At 41.3% G+C, this 16009-nt stretch overlaps 1 protein-coding gene across 1 annotated transcript in view; it reads right to left on the minus strand.

Annotated features, from left to right (window-relative positions):
• trmt44 (tRNA methyltransferase 44 homolog) overlaps nt 1-15656 on the minus strand; it is a 52899-nt gene extending 37243 nt beyond the window's left edge. The window contains exon 1 of the mRNA XM_051115956.1: nt 15316-15656. Coding sequence (XP_050971913.1) covers nt 15316-15372 — 57 coding nt within the window. The 5' untranslated portion in view covers nt 15373-15656. The remainder of the gene's footprint in view (nt 1-15315) is intronic.
• Between the last annotated feature and the right edge of the window lie 353 nt (nt 15657-16009).

A 16009-nucleotide genomic window follows, 5' to 3' on the forward strand; every position in this document is an offset into this window, starting at 1 on the left:
ATATACTTCAAGATAAAATGGTGATACTGGAGGGTAAAAGTCGCCAGTGTAACATTACGAGAGTTGGTAGCGACCCTCTAGGATTCACGCAAACTCAGTTACCCCCGTGGATCCCGTCACTTAAAAATAGATCGATCTTGATAGACAGGGCGCATTGCCCTACTTAAGATGATGCAGTGTAAGAAATTAGATGGAGGTCTGTCATTTCCTAATTTTGAATTATATCTTTTATCTTTTTTTTTTTCAAATAAATAGACTGGGTTAATTCAGATTCTTTGGTTCCATGGCGAGTTCTGGAGGTGAATATGATCCGTCCTGTTTGATTACAAGATCTCCCCTTTTTAGGTATTTCAAAATCCTTAAAGAAAACTTACAGACAAATTATTGAATATTCATTTGATGCATGGAAAAAGGTTGAGAAAATTACAAGTGGCCTTTTGCATATACTAAGACAACTCCATTATGGCATAATAATTGTTTATGCACTGGTAACAAACACTTTGTTTTTAAAGCCTGGTCTGATGCTGGTGTTCATACATTGAATGACATTTATTGTGATAACGGCCTCAGATCGTTTCAGGACTTAGGTGCAGATGGATTTTCTTTCCTTTTATATTTAAAGGGGTCATCGGATGCTAAGTTCACTTTTACATGTTTGAACATTAATGTGTGTTGGCAGTGTATGTACAAATCTACTCTACAATGATAAAAATCCATGCAGTGGTTTTTAATTAATGTGTAAAAATAATATCCCCTTTTTCAAATCAAACCATTCTCAGATACCTGTCATTGTGGCGTCACGCAGACAGAGGCTGCTCCCACGATAGTTGATTGACATGAGCGTCTTACCTAAGATCAGTTGTAACAGTCTAACCTCCATGTTTTGATGCCGGAGCAGGGATGTAAGTTAGACAAGAATTGAGCGATTAAGGTGTTGTGTTGCTGGATGTAATAATGAACGTAGTGGTCGTCATTTACTCCCGACATCTGAGCTGCTGAAGATGCAGTGGATTATGTTTGTTTGTGAATGGAAAACGCCTCCTAATCTACATATATCCATCTATGTTCGCGTGAATCATTCATGATCCAGCTTCACTTAAATCAGAAGTGAGTATAAGAAAAACTCCAATCGTATTTTCTCCCTCAACTTCAAAAATCATTTCATCACTGCAGAAGTCCTGACCCAGCCTTTGCCAATTGAACATGCAAAGAAGATCAAACACCCTTAACAAAAAAACACAGCGTGTGTCAAAAAAACAGCGATATAAGGCAATTTTGAAGTTGAGGGAGAACATGAGATGGGAATTTTTCGACATACCGTAACTGTCATTAACTGGAAAAAAGTTCAAGACGAGCGTTTGACATTAAAAAGTATATAAATTGTATTATTTTTATGAAAATATTAGTTTCGCTAGATTTACAACCACATTTGGGATAGTTTTAAGCTGCATTTAAACTGCATTTTGGAAGTTCAAAATCGGGGCACCATACCAGTCCATCATATGGAGAAAAATCTTGAAATGTTTTCCTAAAAAAACAATTTCTTTATGGCTGAAGACAGAAAGACATGAACATCCTGGATGACAAGGGGTGAGTACATTATCTGTCAATTTTTGTTCTGGAAGTGGACTTCTCCTTTAAGCCTCTCATTAAAAAAAACACAACTTGACCCGAAAGAACTAGAGAATTACAGACTGATCTTGAATCTCCCTTTTCTTTCAAAATGTACTATCCTCACAATAATGTTCCTTCTTAGAGAAAAATGGTATCTGTAAGAATTTCCAGTCAGAATTTAGACCGTATCATAGTACTGAGACTGCTCTCATTAGAGATACAAACGACCTGCTCTTATCACCTGATCATGGTTGTATCTCTCTATTAGTGCTAACGGTTCTTAGCGCTGTGTTCTTTTGAACGGACTAGAATATTTTGTTGGCATTAGTGGAAGTACTTTGGCATGGTTCAAATCGTACTTATCTGACCGCCATCAATTTGTGGTATCATATCGATCACAAGTGCAGTACAGAGTACCTCAAGGCTCAGTACTAGCGCCGATACTTTACACGCTTTACATGTTACCCTTGGGAGATATCATCAGAAAACATGGTGTTAGCTTTCACTGTTATGCTGATGATACTCAGCTCTATATTTCTTCGTGGCCTGGTCAAACATACCAATTTCAAAAACTAACAAAATGCATAGTTGATATAAAAAAACTGGATGCACATAATTTCTTACTGCTAAATGCTGAAAAAAAAAAAAAAACAGGTGTTGATTATTGGATTTAAAACCTCTGCATGTAATAACCTAGAACAATGTCTAACACTTGATGGCTGCTCTGTAAATTCTTCATCATCAGTTAGGAACCTAGGTGTGCTATTTAATAGCAATCTTTCCTCCAAAAGCCACATTTCTAACATTTGTAAAACTGCATTTTTTCTATCTCAAAAATGTAAATCTAAATTACGACCAGTGCTCTCAATGTCAAATGCGGAAACGTTAATTCATGCATTCATGACCTCAAGGTTACATTATTGTAATGTTTTATTGGGTGGTTGCCTTAAATAAACAAACTCTAGCTGGTCCAAAATGCAGCAGCTAGAGCTCCTTACTAGAACCAAGATGTAACATCTTTCCCAAAAAGACTCATGGCTGTATTAGATCAAAAGGGTGCTTCTACTAAATACTGAGCAAAGGGTCTGAATACTTAGGACCATGTGATATTTCAGTTTTTCTTTTTTAATAAATCTGCAAAAATGTCAACAATTCTGTGTTTTTCTGTCAATATGGGGTGTTGTGTATACATTAATGAGAAAAAAAATGAACTTAAATTATTTTAGCAAATGGCTGCAATATAACAAAGAGTGAAAAATTTAAGGGGGTCTGAATACTTTCTGTACCTACTGTATATATATATATATATACACACATACATATATACATATACATATATACACATACATATATACATATACAGATATATATATACATACACACACATACACACACACACACACACACACACACACACATATATATATATATATATATATATATTAGGGATGTCATAATATTATTATAAGTACAACATCCACGTTTCAATACGCGCTTGTGAATTGCATTTTTTTGGTTTTGCATTGAAATAATTTTCTTGTTTTATTTCTCTCGAAATTTGCTGTGTGTGCCTGTGATTTCACATGCTAAGATGAGGAAACGCCTCCCCGTTTGAAAAGGCAACACTTGCAGAGCATCTTCCCTTCTAATGAAATGCAATGATAAGCCTTTCTAAACTTGTTGTCCAACAAAAGAAAACATTATAACTTATTTTTACTTCACAGCATCATTCGAGTGTTTGAAATAACTTCCTTTTGTGATCTAATGTGGCTTCTTATCATACAATAAGGCAGACAATATTCTACTGCATGTCGATTAGCAATGGCTTACAAATATACTTAATCATTATGAAAATACCCGAGATGGCTTAAAGAACACAGATAAACCATATATTATTGCAGACTGTTTATTGTTCTTATATTTCATCATTCAAAACATTTAACGTTTCATCTTTTTATTGAGTTACAGCAATAGCGATGCCTTTATCCATATTAGAGATTTCCTGGCTGGAACGTCATCAGTGTTATTTCTTTGACACATATTTTGATTTTCTGCTGGATTTATTGCATTTTGGGAAAAAATAATCAGTTTTTATAATAAATCTTTGAAAAATCAAAATCTAGATTTGAATTTTTTATGTTATTATAACCTAAAGATGCTATGTGAAAGTTTAAAACAGAAAATAGTGGTTTTCATCTTCCCACCTTCTTGGTAAAGAAAACACATTTTTACTCTAATTAATCAAAATGGATTTATAGCGTTTTGGAAAAGAGCTCCTCATATATATATATATATATATATAGCCATTCCAGGACTCTCCACTTCTTAGATTTTAGCCAGTCCTTGGTGGATTTGCTGGTATGCTTTGGGTCATTGTCATGTTGCAGTGTCCAGTTCCGCTTCAGCTTTAATTTTTTTACAGATGGTTTCACATGTTCTTCAAGCACCCTCTGATACACAGTAGAATTCATGATGGATTCTATGATGGTGAGCTGGCCAGGTCCTGCTGCAGCAAAGCATCCCCAAACCAAGATACTGCCACCTCCATGCTTCACAGTTGGTATGAGGTTCTTTTCTTGAAAGGCTGTATTTGGTTTACGCTAAATATGTCTTCTGTTCTGGTGTCCAAATAATTCAATTTTAGACTCATCTGTCCAAAGAACATTATTCCAGAAGTCATGGTCTTTGTCTACGTTCACTCTGGCAAACTTCAGTCTGGCCTTAATGTTTCTCTTAGAGAGCAAAGGTTTCCTCCCTGCACACCTCCCATGAAAGTCAAACTTGTGTAGTCTCTTTCTGATACTAGAGTCATGCACTTTCACATCGACAGTAGCCAGAGCCTGCTGTAGTTCCTGTGATGACATTTTAGGATTTTTGATGACTTCTTTGAGCATCTTGCGGTCTGCTCTGCGGGTGAATTTGCTTGGACGGCCAGACCTGGGCATGGTGGCAGTTGTTTTGAATGTCCTCCACTTGTAAACAATTTTCCGGATGGTGGAATGGCTGATGTCAAATTCTTTTGAGATCTTTTTAAATCCCTTACCAGACTCATAAGCGGCCACGATCTTCTTTCTGAGGGCATCAGACAGCTCTTTAGATCTCACCATGGCGCTCACTTCAACAGTCAGGAGCACACCAAACTAAATCTGAGGTTTAAATAGGGCAAGCCTCCTTTACAATGCTGGGTAACGATGTACTGATCATGTGCACCTGACGTGATACACCTGTGTGTGATTTTAACCATTTTAAGTGGGGGTGTCCTAATTTATTCCTCACCAGAAATTGCATTCGGTTTAAATTACATTTCACAGAAAGTTTTAAAAAGGCTTTTCTTATTTAATTGTTTAGTTTATTATTTGGATCCCTGAGTATCATTAAAATTGATATTAAACATCCATATGTCCAAATATAGGTAAAAAATAGAAAATTAAAAAACTATTAAACATCTGATCTCACTCTAACTCTCTCACTCTAACTCTGTGTCGAGGGATGGGATTAACTGTCTGTATGTGTGTGTAAGTGTGACTGGGGGTAATTGAGTGGCTGTGTGTGTGTGTGTGTGTGTGTGTGTGTGTGTGTGAGAGAGAGAGAGAAAGAGAGAGAGAGAGAGAGAGAGAGAGAGAGTGCATTTAAAGTGCATTATCCTAACTCTTCACAACTTTTTACACATGAAAAACAAGTCATTCTTAGGAAATATGTTTATCATGTTTTCGGAGACTGCAAAAACATTTAAAATATCACACATTTAAACTAGCAGATGAAGACTGTAATACCAAGGATGAACACAAGATGACCTCATAGGATAAGGAATCTTTTTCAGCTCATTCTCAGTCTGTCAGAATGATGTAAAAGAATTTTGCTTTTAACCCTTTCATTGCTGTAACACTTCAATCCAAACTGCCACAGGGTTACTGTCAATGCATGCGCCCGCTGGGCACCGGTATAAAAATATGAAATAAGTTTTCCCTAGCTTTTAAACAGTAAGATTAAAAGAGAAAAGAAATCAATTTAAAATTTGAAATTATCCGAATGAGTGGTGCAGGTATGATGTCAGAACCCGGAAGACTAATTGTCCGCTGATTCCTTTAAAGAGGTCATCGGATGCTAAGTTCACTTTTACATGTTGTTTGAACATTAATGTGTGTTGGCAGTGTATGTACAAACCAACCTTTAATGATAAAAATCCATGCAGTGGTTTTTAATTAATCTGTAAAAATAATATTCCCTTTTTCAAATCGAGCCATTCTCAGATGCCTGTCGTTGTGACGTCACACTGACAAAGGCAGCTCGCACGATAGTTGATTGACATGACAAGTATATTATAGACTTTTCATTAAGACCCTAAAGAATCATATCAACTTGTGGAAAATGGGCATCTGATGACCCCTTTAAGATTTTCCTATGGGGTTTTATAATGGTATTTTTCAGTTGATGATTAAAACAAAGCCTGTGGTAAACTGCACACACTTATATCCCAAACCGTCTTTTTAAGACACTTATTAGAAACATAAATTTTCAAAAATACACATAACTGCTTTGAAATTTGCATATAGGCGTATGCAGCAAAACATCAACGTATTGTCAAGTTATGTTTACCACAGGCTTTACTGCATTCCCACTATTATCCATCAAACAAATTTGACTAATTTCATCACTCGCTTTTAGACTATAACCGCGAGTGCAGCACGTTTACTAGAGTTTTCTTTTTTCTTTTCTCTTGAACCAGCAAACTGGCTATTAAGCCTCTCGTTAAAAAAAGACAGACCAATCTCAAATCTCCCTTTTTTGTCAAAGATACTAGAAGTAGTAATATCATCACAACTATGTTCCTTCTTAGAGAAAAATGGTATCTGTGAGGATTTCCAGTCAGGATTTAGACCGTATCATAATACTGAGACTGCTCTGAGACTAAGTTACAAATGACCTGCTCTTGTCATCCGATCCATCTGAGCCATGTGGTGCATGAGCGCCACTTGGGGCTGATCTTTACGGTAATGAAGGATGCAGATAAGGTCCCAGTCTCCGCCACTGGCCTGTTCAGACCCATGGTTGAGGGTTTTGCCGAGCACTTCACCGCTGCTCAGAAGTCGTCCCAAGCCATGCAACACTTCTTGCCGAAGCGTTCCAGCTCTGAAGCTGCTTCCAGGCGTCCCAAGTCTGTGCCAACTCAGTAGCCCACGAAGCCTGTACTTGCCGACATCCGGCCAGCCAAGATGTTAAATAATGTGTAAATTATACACATTCAGCAATTTCTTCATCTTCAGAATGTGATTTTACCATGTTTACCATGTTAGCTCTTTACACTCTTTAAACTCTTTGTCAAACATTTTAAAATGTTGATTACATCACAGTGAAATCTTCAACACTCATTGACATAATTTCCACTTTTAGCATTGCATAGAAATTGGAGGAAGAATTTACAACCGGTAATAGTGAAAATTGCTTTTAAACTGCATGGTTTAAAGCATAACATGCAACATTCATCCAAGAAATTTAACATCTATGTGCCATTGAAAAAAGCCACTCACATTTCAGATTAGGGATGTAACGATATGAAAATTTCTGATCACGATTATAGTGACCAAAATGATCACGATTATCAGTATTATCACTGTATTGTTAAAATGTACTGAAAATGTTCAAAATATACTGACACATAAATCACTTCACCAAGTTTTATATTTAAAATCAACAAACAACAAATAAAATGACTTTTTATTTGCATAATCACTAAAACAACAACAGTAGCCTACCAATGATATCCGAATTTTAAATGACAACATGACTGACAACAGTTTAACTACAACAGTTTAAAGGGGTCATCGGATGCCCATTTTCCACAAGTTGATATGATTCTTTAGGGTCTTAATGAAAAGTCACTAATATACATTGATTAAAATTTTTCAATGGTTTTGTAAAACAACACCCTTTTTACCTTGCCAAAATCAGCTCTGCAAAAATCATCTCATTCTAAGGGGTTGTTCCTTTAAATGCAAATGAGCTCTGCTCACCCCACCCCTCTCTTCTCTCTGTGGAAAGACGGTCTTGTTTACATTAGCCGCATTTAGCCACATTTAGCCGCTAAACTTCCTAAAACTTCCTTAAAAAACACTGCATGGATTTTTATCATTATAGGGTAGATTTGTACATACACTGCCAACACACATTAATGTTCAAACAGCATGAAAAAGTGAACTTAGCATCCGATGACCCCTTTAACTAATAGCATGTTCAAATACTGAATGCAACTTTTCAAATAAAGCTGAAAAAGTTTCATGAAAAGATAAACCTCACATTTCAGCCTTTAAATAAAGAATTGATTTAATAAATTATTATATGTATTTTATCTGTTCTATAACTAATCTAGATAACTGGTCTGAACTGTTTAAATGTATAGAATCCACTTAAGTTTGTTTTTATCAATCGGTCAGAATTTATGCTACAGCAGGGCATGCAAATTCTGTCTGTTTTTTGGCCAGACAAAAATGGCATACAAGCTGAATGTAAATGTAAGTCTCTGTAAATCCAATGTATGACACTAGATGGCGCTTAAGGAAAAGCTGAATTACAGCTGTTTCCGTGAACAAAAGGAGCATTGCGTCATGAACACTACTTTAGATATTACATGGAGTGAAGGTAAAAACAAAATGCCATCGAATCTTTTCTGAAGACAATCAGAACCTTCAGAGGTACATTCATATAATTACATTCATATAATTAATTAACATTAATAATGTTTCTGCCGGTGGGTGCCCAACCCTCAATTGCGAAGTGAAACATACAGGCTGCAAATACATTAGTTACCAAATAATACACACATTCTTTCTTTGAGGGTTGCGCTTCACTAAATAAAATGATTTAATAAATACCTGTTTACAATAAGCACTTATTCGTGCACACACAGGACAATGTATGAGGGTGCACACTTAATATCTGAGGGATCACAAAGTTATGATCACTATATTTATGGGAGAGGAAACCCGCTGCAAGCTGAGAGGATTTGTGCTGCCACCGTCCCATACAATAATGCACTCTTGACCTTTACCATTAAAATAACACCAAAAACGGCTTCAAATGAACTATGAAGACGAGAATAAAGTCATAAAATTTGCAGTGCATTTCTTATTGCTTAAAATGAACGGAGACTATCTCGTGTTTTTCCGTGGGTGCTCGATTATTTCCGTAGGGATTGGCACCTATTGCCCTTAGCTCTTATTTAAAACATCCGCCGTCTTTCCACACAAAACAAAACTACTCTGCATGCCGAGACTTACAAATGAGACTTACTTAAAACTATGCTTTATGCTGTACGGTATTTATTTATCATTAGTTGTTCAAATCGTGGTAATCAAATACGGTTTTAATGATAACTTTAGACAGTCGGAACAACTCTTTGTTTGCTTCGGTGGCTGCACCAAGGGTCACCTGTTTACTAAGCAGAGACTTCCTAAGTGGATAGTTAGCGCTATTACACTAGCTTACTCTTCCTTGGTCATGTAATGCCTATTGGAGTGTACTATAAGTCCACTCCACCAGAGGCATCACCTTTTCTAGCGGTCTAGTGATGTGTCCATTGCAGAGATTGTGCGGCGGCTGGCTGGGCCTCGCTGTCCACATTTGCTAGGTTTTACAACCTGGACGTCCCTGCCTTGCAGGCGAGGGTACTTTCTGCATAGCGGTTGCACGCCATATGCAGGACCAGTTCTGAGCAGGGTTTTTCTGGAGTGTCAAGGTTGTACGAGTCTTCTGGAACGATAACCCAGGCCAGGCATGTTTAGCCGATTTTTGCCCTAAGGGGAATTTTTCTAGCATACTTGTCCCCCCGGGCCTCTTAGGTGCTTAAGGCAAGTTATATATTTTGTCGTTCTTCTACCATAGCATGTAGCTGCATGACTCGCTTCAGTTGAAGTAACCTGAGGATCCTATGGCGAAATGCCCACTTATATAGCCAAATGGCCCTGCCCATTCTGGCAGGCTTCGTGGCCATAGGTTCGTGCAGCTCTGCTGCTGAGCCATTGGTTCGTTTTTAATATACTGCACAAACCAATGGTCATGCAGTCACACTGTGTTATTGAAAAAAGGCTTCAGTTTAGGAGAAAAAAGGAATTTTTCCCATAGTGTCTTAGCAAGGGGGGTTATAAACAGGCCAGAAAATAGCTTATTACTTCTAAATTAAGAAGTTTTTGATGTAAAAATATTGATAACATAAGTGGACCACAGTGAACAGTACAAAACAAAAAACAAAGGCAGTTTATGACCCCTTTGATGATTTTTAATAGAATATGTGACCCTGGATCACAAAACCAGTCATAAGGGTCATTTTTTTCAAAATTAAGATTTATACATCAGCTGAATAAATAAGCTTTCCACTGATGTGTGGTTTGTTATGATAGGACAATATTTGGCCGAGATACAACTATTTAAAAAATCAGGAATATGAGGGTGCAAAAAAATCTAAATATTGAGAAAATTACCTTTAAAGTTCTTCAAATAATGTTCTTAATGCATATGACTAATCAAAAATTAAGTTTTCATACATTTACAGTAGGAATTTTACAAAATATCTTCATGGAACGTGATCTTTACTTAATTTCCTAATGATTTTTGCCATAAAAAAAAAAAATCAATAATTTTAACCCATACAATGTATTTTTGGCTATTGCTAAAAAAAAATCCCCAGCGACTTAAGACTGGTTTTGTGGTTCAGGGTCACATATATTAAACTGGTAAACTGGTACAGTTAACACAGCAATGTAAAGAATGTTCCCTTTCGATACTACACTTGTACTGCGTCGCTAGACGCTATGGGAAAAAGTCATTTTTTCTCCTTAACTGAAGCCTTTTTTTAATAACGCAGTGAAACTGTACGGACATTGGATCATGCAGAGAAACGAAACAAACCAATGGCGACGAAGCCCGCCAGAAAGGGCGGGGCCATACGGCTATATAAGCGGCCGTTCCGCCATAGGATCCTCAGATTTCTTCTCCTTCATCGACGGACTACAAGATCTTCGCTCTTCGAGACAGAAGCCTTCGCCGTAGAAAAGCCTCGCAGCAGATTCGGGATCTCTTTGCACTACTGACTCGCCGCCTCCTTTTTCGCTTGACGGCAACTGCAGCCGCATTCTCTCTCCCCTGCCGCCATCTGGCGATCTAAAAGAGCTTTTATAAAAGAGCAAATTTAACGCCGTTGTTTCAAATGCCACGCCATTTCTGTAGCTTGTGCAAGGCTCCCTTAAACGCCGCTGACGGTCACGGCGAGTGCGTTTCCTGCCTGGGGAAATCCCACGCAGAAGCCGCGCTCAACGAGACGGAATGTCCTTATTGTGAGGATGTGAGTCTCGCCTCTCTGTGCTCGCGGATAGCGTTGTTTTCAGAACGTGACTCCGCCACCTGCGCCCTCCCGTTTCCTTCAGCGGGGCAGAGGATCAAAGCGCTCCGAGTTGAGTGAGCTCACGTCGGCCCAGCCCCCGCGTGCCTCACCTTCTCCACAAAGAGAGGATTCTCCTGTCCTCTTTGCCCGCCCAGACCTGTGTCCCTCTGCAGCTGCAAGCGATCTGGTCTCCTTTGGCGGGAGCGAGGATGACATGCTGGACAGCATGTCACTGGCTGCTTCAGACACGGAGGAGCTGTCGGGCTCTGTCAATGACCCCGCCCCCCCTGCCGTCCGCTGACACCGGCGGTCCCAGGACTGGAACTGGCATGGACGCCGAACTCTTCCGTGTCCTGACCAGAGCTGTGGATGAGCTGGGTCTGGAGTGGTCTCCTCCGGAGGAGCCCTCACGCAGCCGCCTGGATGAGTGGTTCTTGCCAGGGCGTAGTCAGGCCCCTCGCCAATGGGCCTCTCTGTTCTTTCCAGAGGTCCACAAGGAACTCACCAGGTCATGGCACACAGAGTAGCATACTTGGTCTTCCTCCGCCCTCACTTCTGTCGACGGCGCCGAAGACAGAATCAGTGGCCGCCCATCTCTGCCCGCCCACTGCCATTGGTTGGAAGGCTAGAGCTTCCCACCCGTCCAAGCCGTGTGTGCGCTACTAGGGCCACAGCCCAGGCGATACGCAGGACCATGGCCAGTTTGGTCGTGCTTGAGTGCCATCTATGGCTCATGCTGACGGAGACCAAGGATGCGGATAAGGTCCCCTTCCTTGACGCCCCCGGTCTCCCCAACGGGCCTGTTTGGACCTGCTGTTGAAGGTTTCGCCAAGCGCTTCTCTGCAGCTCAGAAGATGTCCCAAGTAGGGCTGTGCAAATAATCGCATGCGATTATGATGCGCATCTCTTCAGTAATGCCGGTTCCGTGATTAGTCGTAAATTTCCATCACGTGCAGTCAGACGCATTCATTATGGAGCGGCACAAAGAGCCGAAAGAGCTGAAATTCACTGACAAGCCGCGCAATATCGCGTTCATTATCGCCTGCGATAATGAATGCGATATTGCGTGGCTTGTCAGTGAATTTCGGCTCTTTGTAGTGAGTGCCGCTCCATAATGAATGCGTCTGACTGCACGTGATGGAAATTTACGACTAATCACGGAACCGGCATTACTGAAGAGATGCGCATCATAATCGCATGCGATTATTTGCACAGCCCTAGTCCCAAGCCATGCAACACTTCCTGCCGAAACGCTCCAGCTCTGCAGCTGCTTCCGGCCGCCCCAAGTCCGCGCCGCCTCAGCAGCCTGTGAAACTTGCTCCAGCCGCCGCCACTGCTTCAGCTCAGCCAGCCAAGCCTGAGCCTAGACAGCGCTCCCACCTGGCCAGACGCTACCCCTTCCTGAAGCATCAGGGACCCCGACCCAAGCTGGTGCTGGATCAGGCGCCCCCACCGTTGTCCTGATCTCCGGGACAGGAAGAGGAGGGGGCAAAGTCTCGCAGGCCAACCCCCAAAAGGCCTCTGTTATGCCTCCAAGCACCCCGCATGGTTCTGGGTGCCGAGAACGTTGTGTTTTGTGTAAAATCTGTTGTGAACACTGGGCCCGTTCAACTTGCACCCACGCAATCAGTCGCTGTTATAGCGAACAAAATAAAACACAAACATTTTCAAAAAGAGAGCAAATTTCCTCTTCTACCTGTAAAAGGTGTCTCGCCTCATCCAAACGGCCAGCTACTCGAACCAATCCTGGCCACTCGGGCAGAGGCCTGGCAGGCCTCTGAGTGCTAAGTGAGGACACACACAGAGCCCAGAGCGAGCCAGGATTCTACAGCCGTCACTTCCTCGTCCCCAAAAAGGATGGAGGCCTGCGGCCCATCCTCGGTCTGAGACACTTGAATCGGTCCATCATGAAACGGCCGTTCAAGATGATCACATTGAAGCAGATCCTCTCGCACATACGCCCAAGGGACTGGTTCTTTTCTCTGGATCTGAAGGACGCTTACTTTCACATCCAGATAGCCCCCCATCACAGATGATTCTTGAGATTCTCCTTTGAGGGGGTGGCTTATCAATACACAGTCCTGCCCTTCGGCTTGTCCCTGGCTCCCCGTACATTTACGAAGTGCATGGACCCTAAGACTCCATCTTTCCCCTCTGAGACAAAGGGGAATCCGGATCCTCAATTACCTCGACGACTGGCTCGTTCTAGCCCAGTCGGAGGCGGAGCTGTTATCCCACAGGTCACTCCTTCTCAGCCACTTGGAATGCCTGGGACTTAAGGTCAATTTGGCCAAGAGGGCACTGCACCCCAGCCAACGAATCTTGTTTCTGGGAGCAGTTTTCAACTCGACCCAGATGAGGGCAATAGTCATGCCAGATCGAGCTCTGGCAATACAGCAGCTCACAGCCTCATTCAAAATCGGAGCCTCTCACCCCCTCAAAATGTTTCAGAAAATGCTAGGCCTCAGCATCCCCAGTGCTAAAGTTAGGCTTGCTTTGTATGTGGCCCCTTCAGTATTGGCTGAAACCACGGGTTCCATCTCATGTGTGGCGTCACGGACACTTGCGTATCAGGGTGGACCAGGCCTGTGTAGAAGCCCTGACCCCCTGGAAGAACTCGCAATGGATGGAGAGGGATGTACCCCTGGGTATGGTCTGAGGGAGGAAGGTGGTCACGACAGATGCTTCCAACACGGGTTGGGGAGCTCTGTATGATGGCAAACCAGCTTTCAGCCTTTGGACGAAAGCACAGGCAGGGGTTCACATCAACTGCCTAGAGATGCTGGCAGTGTGTCGAGCCCTTCAGTTCTTCTTGCCAGATCTGAAAAGACACCACGTGCTGGGCCGCTGGTCCACAGCATGACGGTGATGTCCTATATAAATCCACAGGGGGCACTTTCCTCCAAGCGCCTTTTCACTTTAGTGGAGGGCCTTTTGGAGTGGGCTCAGCTCAACCTTTGTTTGCTGAGGGCAACGCACGTGCCAGGCAGGCTGAACCAGGGTGCGGATATACTATCACGAAGTAACGTCCCCTCTGGGGAGTGGACGCTTCATCCACGGGCGGTCCAGAAGATCTGGGAGATCTTTGGCAAGGCGGAGGTCGACCTCTTTGCCTCAGAAGACAACTCTCATTGCCCAATGTACTATTCGAAGAACAGGGACGTGTTGGCCCACAATTGGCCCAACCTCCTGCTTTTCCCCCGACGTCCTTGATCCCTCAAGTACTCAAGCGAGTCAGGGAACAGAAACACAAGCTCCTTCTGGTGGCCCCTCTCTGGAATGAAACCAACATTGGTTTTCGGAGCTGTGCCAGCTGCTCGTAGCAGCCCCCTGGCCCATTCCCCTGAGACGAGACTTCCTCTCTCAGGCGAACGGGACAATATGGCACCCCCAGCCCAAGCTGTGGGCCCTGCACCTCTGGTGTCTGGACGGGAGTCTATGAACCTCTCAGAGAGTATTCTGAACACTATCTCTCAAGCTAGAGCTCCGTCTACAAGACGCCTCTACGCTCTTAAGTGGTCTGTCTTTTCTGCCTGGTGCTCAACCCGCGGCGAAGACCCAGCCTCCTGTGACATATCGGTGATATTGTCTTTTCTACAAGAGCTGTTGGATAAGGGACGCTCCCCTTCCACGCTTAAGGTCTATGTGAATTTAATTGATGTTCAACAAATAAATGTATATAATACAGAGAAACAAATGATAAAGCTTGGCTTATTGAATATCAGGTCCCTTTCTACAAAAGCACATTTTGTAAATGATATGATCACTGATCAAACCCTATGTGCTCTGTTTGATAGAAACCTGGCTAAAACCAGATGATGACATTATTTTAAACGAGTTAACTGTTATAAACATGAGCCGCGTCCAAAAGGTAAAGGGGGAGGGGTTGTTACAATTTATAGCAATATTTGGAGGAAGGGCTTCAAGCATAACTTGTTTGAAGTAATGGTGCTTCATACAATCATGTTTGTACTGGCTACTGTATACAGGCCACCAGGGCATTATACAGACTTTATTAAAGAATTTGCTGTTTTTTTTATCTGAGTTAGTGCTGGCTGCAGATAAAGTCTTAATTGTTGGTGATTTTAATATCCATGTTAATAATGAAAAAGATGCATTGGGATCAGCATTTATAGACATTCTGAACTTCATTGGGGTTAGACAACATCTTTCAGGACCTACTCATTCTCAAAATCATACTCTAGATTTAATACTGTCACATGGAACTGATGTTAAAAAATAAAAAATAAAAAAGGACTCAACTTTCTTTATAAAAAGGGAGATGTTACTATCAATGACACTGCATAAAGTTTCAGTTAATATATTACCTCTAGATGAGTGCCTGGCCCATACATGTCCCAGATTTTTCTTTTGCGAATGTCCATGCCCTTTCCAGGATGCTGAAAACCCAAGAATAAATGACTAAGTTAGGCCATAGTTGATTTAATCAAAACATAACAGCGTACATCACAGGGGCTGTGTATAACTCCCTTTAAGCCTCGAAGGAAGTAGTAAAATTTCTAATCTCTTGTCTAATTAAAAGTTACAGAACACTGATGGATTCTCGTTGTATTTTTTTAATTTACACCAGGGGTGTCCAAAGTCCGGGTGATGGATGAATTTTGGCCCGCAGCTTGTCTAATATGTACAGGTGCATCTCAAAAAATTAGAATATCATGAAAAAGTTCATTTTTTGTTTGCAACTTATTTCAAAAACTAAAACTTTAATATATTCTAGATTCATTACATGTAAAATAAAACTTTTCTAAAGTTTTTTGTTTTAATTTTGAAGATTAGAGCTTAATCATGAGAGTCAAAATATTAGAATATTTCCTAAGACCAAAACACTGATTTGCAAAACAGAAAAGTTCACGTTCTTTAAAGTAAGTTCATTTATGCACTCATTACTTGCTCCTAGCACAAATTACAGCATCAGGTGTGGCATGGAAACGATCAGCCTGTGGCACTGCTGAGGCGCTACTGAACTTTCAGCTCCTCTGTATGTTGTTGGGTCGACTGTTT

The sequence above is a fragment of the Labeo rohita genome, chromosome 7 (genome assembly GCF_022985175.1).
Source record: "Labeo rohita strain BAU-BD-2019 chromosome 7, IGBB_LRoh.1.0, whole genome shotgun sequence".
NCBI classification, from domain to species: domain Eukaryota; kingdom Metazoa; phylum Chordata; class Actinopteri; order Cypriniformes; family Cyprinidae; genus Labeo; species Labeo rohita.